Source organism: Halichoerus grypus, chromosome 1, assembly GCF_964656455.1.
Source record: "Halichoerus grypus chromosome 1, mHalGry1.hap1.1, whole genome shotgun sequence".
Taxonomy (NCBI): Eukaryota; Metazoa; Chordata; class Mammalia; order Carnivora; family Phocidae; genus Halichoerus; species Halichoerus grypus.
The window spans coordinates 16,340,329-16,352,812 of record NC_135712.1 but is presented as its reverse complement, the minus strand read 5'-3'; the positions used below and the strand labels follow the sequence as shown (position 1 = coordinate 16,352,812).

Here is a 12,484-nt window from a genome sequence, read left to right as displayed (position 1 = left end):
GGGACCGCCGGCCCAGGGATCCTGGTCCATGCCAGCCAGCCCTCCAGAGCCCTCGCCCAGGTCTGCGGGGCAGCTGCGGCCGGGCCCGCTCCCGGGCTCCCCGCCGCCGCCGCTGCTCTTCAGGCCCTTACCAAGGGCCCAGGTAGGCGGCCTGCACCGTCTCCGAGTGCCCGGTTCTCAGCTGGAGCCACAGCCGGGGGGCCCCACCCATCGCGGCTCGCTCCTCTTCAGCGAGTGAGGAAGGCCATGGATGTGAGGATGATGGTGCGACGACGGACGGTGGAGGTGACCACGGTCACCTCGAAGCCGAAGGCCTCCTTGGTGGCACGCGCTTGCACACGGAGGTCACTGAAGACCACCCGGCGACGCTCCCCCTCCGCGTACAGGTGAGGAGGCCATACCGTACCATCTGGTGGGCTGAGAGCACTGGAGCACGTGAAAGCCCCGGGGACACGGCCTCCCCTGTGCGCACGCGCCTGTGCGGTTCCGCGCCTGCTCTCCGCCTCACCCCGTGGCTGGGGCTCTGGCGGCCCCCAGGCTGCCTACAGCCGCGGTTTCCCTTTGTGCTTTGAGCTTGTCCTTGCAGCTGCTCGAGCCACCGACCAACCCAAGCATCAGTAACAACCATCCTTATCTTCAGTTTACCTGCATGGTTGTTTAATGCAGGAATCAAGCTGTCAAATTCAAAGAAGCCTTGTATCTGCTGCATGTAACAGCAGTTCTTTTGTTTTTGTTTTTGTTTTTTTAAATCATTCTTCTGCTCGGGGCGCCTGGGTGGCTCAGTCGTTAAGCATCTGCCTTTGCCTCAGGTCATGATCTCAGGATTCTGGGATCTAGCCCCGCATCGGGCTCCCTCCTCTACAGGAAGCCTGCTTCTCCCTCTCCCACTCCCCCTGCTTGTGTTCCCTCTCTCGCTGTGTCTCTCTCTGTCAGATAAATAAATAAAATCTTTAAAAAAAAAAATCATTCTTCTGCTTTTCTAACAATTCTCTTGCACTGGACTTGTGCTGTAGTTTTTCTGCCTATTTTTCCCCCTCACCTATGAGACCCTTAGATTGTTATTTATCTTTGACAGCTCATTGGGACCGGTCATGGTGTGGAGAGCTCTGAATGGCTAGGCTCTCCTGGGTGCTGGAAGGAGAAGAAGCCTCTGCCTGGTAGGCCTGTGAGTCTGGAAACCCCCATAGGCTCTCCCTGTAAAGAGAAAAGGAACCAAAATCAGGTAACCATTTTCCCCAGAGCCCTACTGCTATCCATCCTTTTCCTCAATGTTTGTTTGTTTTTAATGAATTAATAAATGAACTTTTTGAGCTTTATCTTTTGTAGCAAGATAAACTGAGGTTCCACGTTATCGTGTTTCCGGGCCTTCGGGAAATAAGTGGTTCTTAACTTGTGGGGGATAACAGACATGGGTGAGAAACTGAACAAAGCTAGACAATCTTTCTCTAGAAGGAAAATGCTCTCATGTATATTCAGAGAGTTGCCAGATCTCGGAAGTCCATGAACTTCAAGTTAAGAGATCTCCGAAGAGCTACAGTCCTATCATTCCTCTGCTTTTCAGACTACAAACAGCAGGATCGCTGAAACTGCTCTTAAACCTTGGCCTTCCTGAACATTTGCTGCTGTGCTCCCAGAAACAGTCTTATCCATTCCACTGGTCTTATCCATTCCACTGAGCAGAACCCTTCCTTTGGCTGAATGAAGGGGTTATAAGCTATGGCGACAAAAGAGCTAGTACTTAACACTTGAACTTTAAAAACTCACCCCCCCTTGTAAGTTTCTAGAAAGATCTAGAAACCAAAAGCCTTCCATAGTAAAGGGACACCTTTAGATGACTAAAGACAAGGGAGCTCTGTGAGATCCCTTTTGTAAGAGCACTCACCGCATTCTTGAGAACCCCACCCTCATAACCTAATCACCTCCCAAAGGCCCCACCTCCTGATGCTTTTGCCTTGGGGGTGAGGATTTCAACATACGTATTGAAAACTCAATTCTTATTCATAACTCAATAATGAATTGAATTCATAACTCAATTTATATGGTCAGCTGAGACCATAGCGCTCAGTATGAAGAGAGAAAAAAAAAATAGAAGACTGAGCCTGTCATGTCAGTTACAATTATGAGGAGCCAACTAATTTTAAAACCTCACTAAATTATTCTTTTAATCATGTAGATTAGGCTAGGTGGTCTCTAAGTTCTCTTCCATTTATAATTTTCTCTATTTGATTCATGATCTAAAATTCTATTTTTCTGTATCACATATTGCTCTATGAATCAAATTATGAAGTCTTTAGAAATAGTAGCTGTGCCTTAAACATATCTTTACCTACCATAGAATCTATGGAAATGTCACACACAGAATAGACATTAACACATTGGTCATTCAATATTGTAGTCTATGGATTTCTCCCATATTCACTTAATTATTTCAATAATTGGCATTACCCACAACCACAAAGGTGATATTTCTGGCAGGTGAAAGGGTGAAGATACTACTTCTTATTGACGTTCATTTACTCTTTTACATATAAACCATTCATTTATCCTTTTAATTTATCAAACACTGACAGTTCCATCTATTTCATATGACTTTATGGAGTTACTACACCTATTCACAATTATTACTTTTTCTTAAAGAATTAGTTTGGCTATGAGACTTGGACCAGGGAAATTTCTGGGGAGTAATAATCAACTGCAAGGAATTGGTAACCCAAAATAAGATGGTCATTAATTTTGTTGAAATGCCAAACCTCATACCTGAAAATGGTGGGCAAAATCAGCAAATAGGTAACTTTTAATAGATAGCACACTTTTATTGCTGTTCATATAGAGATTTTACTGAATGTTCACAATCCAACAAAAATAGCCTCTTAGCTATTCCACCCAATAGGGCAAATAATCTTTATTAGTTTCATATCCAGAGACTATTTAAAGGGTTTAAATCTAATTTAGGACTTACTAGCTTGGTGGTTTTTTGTTTTTTGGTTTTTGGTTTGGTGTTACATAAGTATTTTAATTTTGTACAGCAATGGTATAGACTGAAAAGAGAATGTAATAAAGGATTCAGGTTATGGTCTTGGTCACACTGGAGAGCAGCTGTTGCTTATGAAGCCCCTGATCCCCACGTACTCTTTGGGAATAATAAACTTCCACTCTAGAAAATAGTATAAACTCTGATGACATAAGGAATTTTTAGAGAATTCTCTTCCTCGGAAAACATCTCACAAAGACATAATGTTATTTCTAGAATGCTGTATTTCTAGTGATAGAAACCCTTATGTTTGCTTTACTAACTAAATCGGTTAAAACACAGTGGTTCCTCCTTATCCACAGGGAATATGTACCAAGATCCCCAGCAGATGCCCGAAACCACGGACTGTATCGAACCCTATTTGTACTCTGTTTTTTCCTATACACACATACCTATGATAAATTTTAATTTATAAATTAGGCGCCATAAAGATTAACAACAATAACTAATAATAGGACAATTATAACAATATACTGTAATAGAGATTATGTAACTGTGGTCTCTCAAAATATCTTCTTATAATGTACTCACCCTTCATCTTGTAATGAGATGAGATGATAAAATGCCTACATGATTAGATGAGGGCAAATAAATGCCGCAGGCTTTGTGACATAGTATTGGGCTACTCTAACCTTCTGACCACATGTCAGAAGGAGGATCATCAGCTTCCAGACCACAGTTGGCCACAGAAAGCAAAACCGCAGATAAGTTTATTACAGATATGTCTGTAGAGACAAAGGTCACAGATTTGAGTCAGAAATTATGGATGGTGAGTTTAAGATTATAGTGCTGGTGTGTACATTATAAGGCTTGGTGAGTAAATGTAATTCCTACAGCAAACATATTCTAATAAATATAATTTACTTTAACCGACCTAAAATAAGCCAGTGCAACTTCACATAAGAAACAATGATAGCAAACACACAGAACATTCTATGTGTGGTTACATTCTATGTGTGGTTACGTTCTGTAACCACATTTAAAGTTAGAACATCTCCAAGTTAGAAATCAATGGTCCTTAAAACTATTAAACAAAACTTATTTCAGGAATGCTCTTTTCCACTCTTAGCAGACAGGAAAAAAACTCGATTTTATTATAAGAAGAAACTAGATGCAAATAGATATAATTTAAGTTTTATGACAGCTAGTTCTTCATTAAACGACTAATTGACACTTTTGGCTGCTAGAGTGAATTATAATCTCTAGTTCGGGCTGAATTAAAACATGAGGCTTATAACTTTCTGTTGCCAACGTAGGATGCCAACAATAATAATTATAACAATAATAACAACATTGAAAGTAGGTAACACTTACTGAGGACTTACAATGTGCCAAAATCTGAACTGTGAATATTTAATCCCCAGAACTACCTTATGAGGTGGCCTCTCATTAAGACACTCATTTTACAGATGAGGAAATGACAAGGTATAGAAATTAAGGTCACAGAGCCAGGAAGAAATGGATTCTCATCCAACCCATGCCCTTAAGAGTTAAACCGTTTGTACCTCTCATAAGTCAACAACCTGATATTCCCAAAATGTCCTTTTTTCAGAACACATTTTAATACAATGGTGCTGTTTTTAATGGGGTAATCCGCACACCTGAGGTGGGGTCATCACATGTTTTTTTCCACAAAACACTACTTTCCAATCTCTTTCTCCTCCCTATACTGGTTTATTTCTCTCTCCTTTATCTCTTTTATCAATTTTTCCTTCCTTTTTTTAAAAATGATTTCATTTATTTATTTGAGAGAGAGCACATGCACACAGGAGTTGGGGCAGACTCCACACTGAGCAGGGGCCGAGATCTAGACCTGAGCCAAAGGCAGATGCTTAAGACTGAACCACCCAGATGTCCCTCAATTATTCCTTCCTTTTGCCGATTTCTATTTTCCCTAATCTTCTCCCATTATCTTGGTCTGTATAATAAGCTCACCAGGAGCATTTAGCAATACCAAAAAACTCCTAAAAGGTGATCCTTGGGGCTTTAGAGGCGGATGGTCCTTAAGCCAAAAATTGGAAAACAGAAACAGAAGCTGAGAACACAGAACTGTTTTTCCTACTCCTGCTGACCCTTGAACAATGGTTTGAACTGCATGGGTCCAGTTATATGCAGATTTTTTTCAATATATACAGTACAGTACTGTACATGTATTTTTCATGATTTTCTTAATAACATTTTCTTTTCCCTAGCTTATTTTATTGTAAGAATACTGTATTAGTACATATTGATTTAGTTTTTAAATGTAGCTGAGGTCTGGAGCCGACAGCCAAGAAAGAATTCTTGAGACATCTTTGGTGCAAAAAGTTGGTTTTATTAAAGCATGGGAACAGGACCCGTGGGCAGAAAGAGGTGCTGCACTGGGGTTGTGAGGAATGGCTGATTATATACTTGGGGTTGGGGGAGGTAAGGACAAAGGGAGGTGTCCAAAAGGATTTTCATATCCAAAGAAGACCCTCAGGATTCTGGAGGCCTTGCCATTGTCAAGCTAAGGTTGTTTTTCCCCCTAGCAAAGCATTAACACTAAGAGAGTTGGGGGGCGCCTGGGTGGCTCAGTCGGGTGAGCGCCTGCCTTTGGCTCAGGTCATGATCCCAGGGTCCTGGGATCAAGCCCTGCATCAGGCTCCCTGCTGGGCCGGGAGCCTGCTTCTCCCTCTCCCTCTGCACCCCTCCCCCCACCCACTTGTGATCTCTCTCTCTCTCTTTCTCTCTCTCTGTCAAATAAATAAATAAAATCTTAAAAAAAAAAAAAGAGAGTTGGACAAAGTTTCCAGAAGGAATGTCACACATATCCCATGGGGGGGCGGGGGGGAGATGTCAGCTTGTGCTTTGTCCTCAGCTTGCCTTATCCTCCCTCAGCACGTAAGACACACAAAATCTGTGTTAATTGACTGTTTATGTTATCGGTAAGGCTTCGACAGTGGGCTATTAGTAGTTAAGTTCTTGAGGAACCAAAAGTTAATATTTCAACTGTGTAGGGGGTGAGGGGGTCAACGCCCCTAACACATTGTTCAAAGGTCAGCTGCACTTTCTTATGGAAAGTGCTGCTCACCAACATTTATCTTGGTGTAAATTAAAAACAAAAAACCTGCCTGATGTGAAGTTAATGGGCTATTTGTAAAGTTGTTTGAATTTGGGGGAAGAATACTCTGATAAAATAGAGTTTGAAGGGGTCATTGATTTGGGCTTATGCCTTCTAACAGGCAAATTATTATTGCACTACATCTAAGTCAACCACCTCACTTTATAAATGAGGATGCTAAGACCCAGAGAAGTAAGTCGTGCTCAAGGTGAAATAAACAAGATAATGGATTTGCACCAACATGGATGGAACCAGAGAATATCATGCTAAGCAAAATAAGTCAGTCAGAGAAAGACAAATACCATATGATCTCACTCATATGTGGATTTTAAGAAACAAAACAAACAAACAAAGGGGGAAAAGAAGGGAGAGAGTATCTCCTCTCGAATTTTATTATAAGCAGTAATGAGAAACAACGCTGCTCCTTCAGCACTTTGCTTAGACATCCCCTCCTTAAATATCCCATTTCACTGCTCACAAGCTCTACCTTCCCCAGCACAGGGAACATCATTCAGCCATGTTCTTCGCCACTTTGTAATGAAGGTCGCCTTTCTTCTGGTTCCTATTAACTTATTCCTCATTTCTGCCTGAGACCTTACCAAAATTACCTTTAACGTACCAGCACTCCCTTCAGGGCAATCTAGACTTTCTAGCACGTACTTCAAAACTCTCCCAGACTCTGCCTGTTACTATCTTAAAGTCACTTCCCCATGTGGAGGTATTCATACAGCAGCACCCCACTTCTTGGTACCAAAATCTGTCTTATCAGCTTCAGCTGCCATAACAAAATACCGCAGACTGTGTGACTTCAACAATAGAAATTTATTTTTTCACAGTTCTGGGGGCTGGGCAAGATCGAGGTCATTGCTCTCTTCCTGGATAATAGTCGCCTTCTTGCTATGTACTCACATGGCCCTTTTATCCGGTACATGTGGAGAGAGGGAACAACCTCTCGGATGTCTCTCTTTTTTTTTTTTTAATGCTACTTAAGTCTCTGATGTCTCTTATAAGGACCCTCATCCTAGCTGATCAGAGCCCCACCCTTATGACCTCATTTACCTTAATTACTTCCTTCAAGGCCCTCTTTCCAGACACAGCCACATTGGGGGTTAGGACTTCAATATATGTATTTGGTGGGTGACAAACATCCAATTCATAATATATACCTAAGCTAAAAAAAAAAAATACAAAAAGATTCAAAGTAAAATGATGGACAAAGCCAAGACATGCTACACATCAATCAAACAAAAACTAGTTTAGCTATACTAATATCACACAAAATACACTTTCAGATAAGAAGCTTCACTGAAAATGAAACATTTCACAATGATTAAGATTCAATTCACCGGGAATACATATTTATTGCACACGTGATCATCTGTTAAAAGAGGATCAAAATCTGTAATGCAAAATTTGAAAAATCTAAAAGAAAAAAACAATATCCACAATCCTAGTGGGAGATTTTAGCACATGTCTTTCCGTCTGATAGAGCAAGAAGACAAAAGCAAATCAGTAAAGGGAAAGAGAACTTAAACATCGTGAAAGTGGCCTTTAAAAGAGTAAGATGTGGGGCACCTGGGTGGCTCAGTGAGTTAAGTGTCTGACTCTTGATCTCAGTTCAGGTCTAGATCTCGGGGTTGTGAGTTCAAGCCTTGCATTGGGCTCCGTGCTGGACATGGAGCCTACTTTAAAAAATAAAAATTAATTAATTAATTAAAAGGGTAAGATGAAAGCAAAGAAAAATATAATATATGCCCTCAGTGACCCAGAATTTTTCTAGAAAATATCAGCATAAGATGTGGGGTAGTGGTGGGGGAAGAAAACAAAGTGACATGAGAACATACTAAATTATTTGTCTGGTTCAGGGAAAACATGGACATTAAAAATTTTCAGAACTCAATAGAAAATATATCTATCTATATAAACTGGGGCGCTTAAGTGAGGAGCAACCACCATAAGAATAAAAATTGAATGTATCTCTTTTAAATCCAGAGAAGAAAACCTATCCAATAAATAGTGATAGTAAACTGAAGTGATAGTAAAAAACTTCCCCTTATTAAAAAAACATTCTCAGATGGTGAGTTCTGCTAAACTTCACAGAAAAATCATTTCCCAGGTCGACCACAGGACTGGGTGAGTTTTAGGGCAGGTTATTTCACCTCTCTGCGTTTTGGTTTGTTCTGTAAAATGAAGTCATTATTGCTCGTAAAGTGCTTAGCACAGTGCCCCATAGAAGGCATTCAGTAAATATTAACTTTTACCATTCTTATTGCTTTTACTACTATTGTTACTGCTGCTTCTGCTACTATTATTCATGTCTCTTTATAGTCTCCTGAGTCCCTGACATAAGGGACTCATAATAAGTCTATCAACATTTTTGAGTTTGATTTATGCAAATAGATGGAACTAGAGCTTGCAGGCGTGGGGAATGTTTCTTAGCAAGATGAGATCCAGAGAAAGAAAAGTTTGTGTTAACTCCAACGTAAGCCAAGAGTAATATTATATGGTGGCACCGCTTGCTATGGAATAGAACACATTAGAAAATGTCAGTTATACTGAGGAACTGATTTGGGTGTGAAAGTCAAATTCTTGCCCAATTACTGTAAGTTAGAAAGAACAACAAGCTAAGAAGAGCTGACTCTTGTCCACGATTTGCTGGCAAGTATCAGGAAGCACATCCCTAACTAGGTCTGGACTCCAAGACCCTACATCCTTGCCTCTGTTTAATAGGTAGCAAATCTCAATTTGAAGTGGGCTTTGCAGATAGTCATTGCTCAAGAAACATTTATTTATCAATTTATCAACTTTAATCATTTTGTCAATTTAGCAATTTCAGTCAGTTTATCAACTTATCAATTAGGTCACACATCATTTGTCACTCTTCGTCAGATACCAAGCATTTCCAAAACTGATTAGTTTATCAACATCAGATCATCATACTATGGAGACCCTACCTAATGGAGTGAAATTCAAACCAGGAGTTTGTGTTATTTCTATGGACAACAAAAGAAAATTTGCTTTTATTATCAATTTCTAGAAAGATATGGTGATGTTCTACCTTTCCAGGAGCTTCACTTGAAAATTTAGTAGAATATTTATAGGAACAAGAAAGATGGACACCTGAACAGGCTGGAAAATGTATTGAGCATGAATGCCTAAGCACATAGCAAAATGTTTGGCAAGAAAAGAAATGTTAATGTGTGAAATACACAGTGGACTCAGTTATTAATTTTCCCATCAAAGTTTTACTTCAAAAAACAAACAGTGCTGACTAGTCAGTGTTTCATGATGGAAAGAGAGCATACCTTAGGAACTAGTTCAGGGAGATATTTTAGTTCCTTTGCTTTGTTTTTCAATTAATCATTTGACTATTTTGTGCACTTCCTTTCCTTGGGGAAATGTTCTGAATCTGATCTGATTATTTTTTTAAAACCTATTCATTGTGTGCAAAATACTTTTGGTATTTGCAAATTTACAAAATGTTCTTAACCTCGAGGGAAAATAAGTTTGAGAAAATTAAAACAAGTCCAAATCATTAAGTACATTTTTTGAAATCCCTCAAGTGTAGGAAGAATGGAGGTAGAATTGAACAATAATCAGGCTTGGACCAGAACCTAGAGAAATCTCTGAAGATGTCAAAAATGATTTTATATGAATCATTGTGGTTTTTTTTTTTTTCCTTCTTTGGGACGTCTTAAAAAGAAGGGGATAGATTGGAGAAAAGCATGAAAGAGGTAAGCTTATCAGAATTCAAATTTGGCTAGGATGTGTTGGTGTAGTTAGCCCTCCCCAGTCCATCAAGCTTACCATCCTAGTGAAAATTCAATTCCTTTCAAATCAATGGAAAGGTGCCATGCTAGTACTGAGGGTGAATAGAAATACAAACAAGACTGGATTCTCCCCCACATGAACTGTTTAACATGACAAAATGGGATAAAAGAAAAAAATAATATTATAATGTTGTGTAAGTTTATAGTATAATCATATTATAAAGAGGATTTTCACGGTCATCTCCCAGAAGTCAAAGGGAGATGAACTCTACTTCTCACCTTTTAAATCCTTTCTATCCCTCCCAGGCAGTTTTGGTTCCACATCTGTTTCAGTCTCTACAAAACTTTCTAATATGCTTGTCGTTTATACCACAAGTGGGATTCCATTGTAAACATTCCTTGATTTTAGTTCTAAAACCATGGAAGGAGTGCCTTTTGCCCCAAGCAAGATGGCAGTATAACATGCGGGGCAAGAGAGTGGCCAAGAGTGTGGACTTCAGAGCCAGATGACTTTGGTACAAAGCCCAGAGTCACCAATGGGAAAGTTACCTAATTCCCTAAGCCTTGGTTTCCCCATCTCCAGAATGGGCATATTAATACTTCCTACCTCAAGAGTTTTGAGGCTCAATGAGGCAGCATTGAGAAAACTAGTGAACATAAATGTTAGCTATGATTAACGTCTCATTCAGGTATATCTATTCTTGCATTCCACAAGTATGTCCCGAGTGCCCATTCTGTGCCAGACACTGTTCTAGACTCTGAACCCTAACAGTGAAGAAAATCGACAAGATCCCAGACCTCAAGGAGCCTCCATTCTCATCTCAATAAGAAAATGGGTTCCATTAGGAAAGAGTACATCAGATGCTATTTTGTATCTCCTGGGGTGCCTTGCACAAAACAGACAATAGGTGTTTATGAGGAAATCATAATGAGTGGAAGAAGGAAGACATGCTTCGAAAATCTTGCACTCCTGGGCAAAGAAAGTAATTATGTGGACAAACCAATTGTATTGTGCTAAGGAGATCTGGAATCTAGTGCTTTAACATTTCTTAAAAGTCAACTCCTTGGTATTTGAAAACATAATGAATTACACGAAGTTTCCACTGCATCATTCCATGTTTTGCTCACAAGGCAGAGGAATGTGTGATATGGAGCACACTTCTGGATTGTGGTGTTCAGCCAGGTGAGCCCAGATCACCTTGGGTTTCATGGCCATTCAGTCTGCATCATCTGGCTGCCAGTTGGAGGCTTGGCTTTGCTCTCGACCTTAGAGCCACAGGGAGCAAAAATGTGGCCAGAGTGACCGTGGGAGGCCCAGGGACACCTAGCTAAGGAGTCTCTCCTTTAAGACTGGAGTTACTACTAAAACACATGTTTCTCAAGGACAGTTAGTAATTTAGACTTATTTATTTATTTATTTATTTATTTATTTATTTATTTGGGAGAGAGAGCGCGCAAGCAGGGGAAGAGCAGAGGGAGAGGGGCAAGCAGGCTACGCTGAGCACAGAGCCCGATGCAGGGATCAGGGATCGATCCCACAGCCCTGAGATCATGACCTGAGCTGAAATCAAGAGTCAGATGCTTAACCAACTGAGTCACCCAGGCACCCCTAGACTATTTAATTTTTATTCACTCTTCACAGCAAATAAGAATCAGATACTTTCTTTTTTTTTTTTTAAAGAACATCAGGAATTCTTAGTCTAATTATAAAAATATGTCTTGTTCATTGAAAGAAACTAGAAGCTGTAACTTTACACACATACACACATTCTTCTAAAGAGCAAGTTTTGAGAATTGTGTAGAAACCAGGAGGGAACTTGCAGAGGCATTGGTCTGGGAATTCAGGAGACTTGGGGCTCAGTGTTGACTCCAATCAAGCAGTTGCTTGGACGTAAACAAGTGAAATCTCATGTCTGAACTCAGTTTACACATCTGGAAAATGGAACACTTAGGGGCCCTTCCACTAAAAAGTAAAAAATACTTTTTATAAGTATTTATTAAATAATGATCTGTCATATGCCCATCTCTTCCATACAGTATTTAAAACAACCTTGTATGATAGTTATATTTTATAAGGAGGAAACTAAAGCTCAGAGAAGCTCATTAATTTACCCAAGGCTACCAGATATGGGCAAACGTGTGATGTAAGGGTATCTCCTGACACTAAGTCACATCCTCTTCCCAGCAAACCATAGCTGCCTTTAATTTACTAGGATATAAAATGGCTCCGGGTTTCAGATGAAAGAATAACCCTGACAACAAAACCTCATCTCCTGCTTGACCCTTTGCCTAAGATCGGCTCTGCTCTGTCACTTACCTGTAGGAAATCTATGGTTTACAACTGTAAAGTAGATAGGTTGATAAGTTGAGTCTTACCTAGAGAAGGTATCTCGAGCTTCATTGACATTCACAGACATTCAAAAGATGTGGTCTTAAATAAAGAGGGTCTTTGTCTTCTTTCCACCTGTGCCTCAGTGATTGTGGAGAAATGTAATCAGAAAATAAGATGGCATGTAGATCAAACCCAACCATAACAAATTCCCAGGGACTAGCAGACTTATTGGCCTGGCCAATAAATGCTTACCGAAAGAGACCAGAATG

The 12,484-nt window shown here is 40.1% G+C and overlaps 1 protein-coding gene across 5 annotated transcripts in view; it reads right to left on the bottom strand.

Moving 5' to 3' along the window:
* LOC144379080 (uncharacterized) overlaps nucleotides 1-12,484 on the bottom strand; it is a 217,304-nt gene that overhangs the window by 199,628 nt on the left and 5,192 nt on the right. For 4 of the 5 annotated variants that reach the window (XR_013441261.1, XM_078055344.1, XM_078055388.1 and 1 more), the window contains exons 3-4: nucleotides 12,260-12,347; nucleotides 7,173-7,284 (exon numbers count right to left, since the gene is read on the bottom strand). Coding sequence is in view for 4 of the 5 variants with exons in the window: in XM_078055344.1 (XP_077911470.1) it covers nucleotides 7,173-7,284; nucleotides 12,260-12,300 (153 nt within the window). In the remaining variant the exon portion in view is untranslated. Of the gene's footprint in view, nucleotides 1-30; nucleotides 1,195-7,172; nucleotides 7,285-12,259; nucleotides 12,348-12,484 lie in introns of those variants that run through there. The other variant, XM_078055416.1, reaches the window with a different exon arrangement.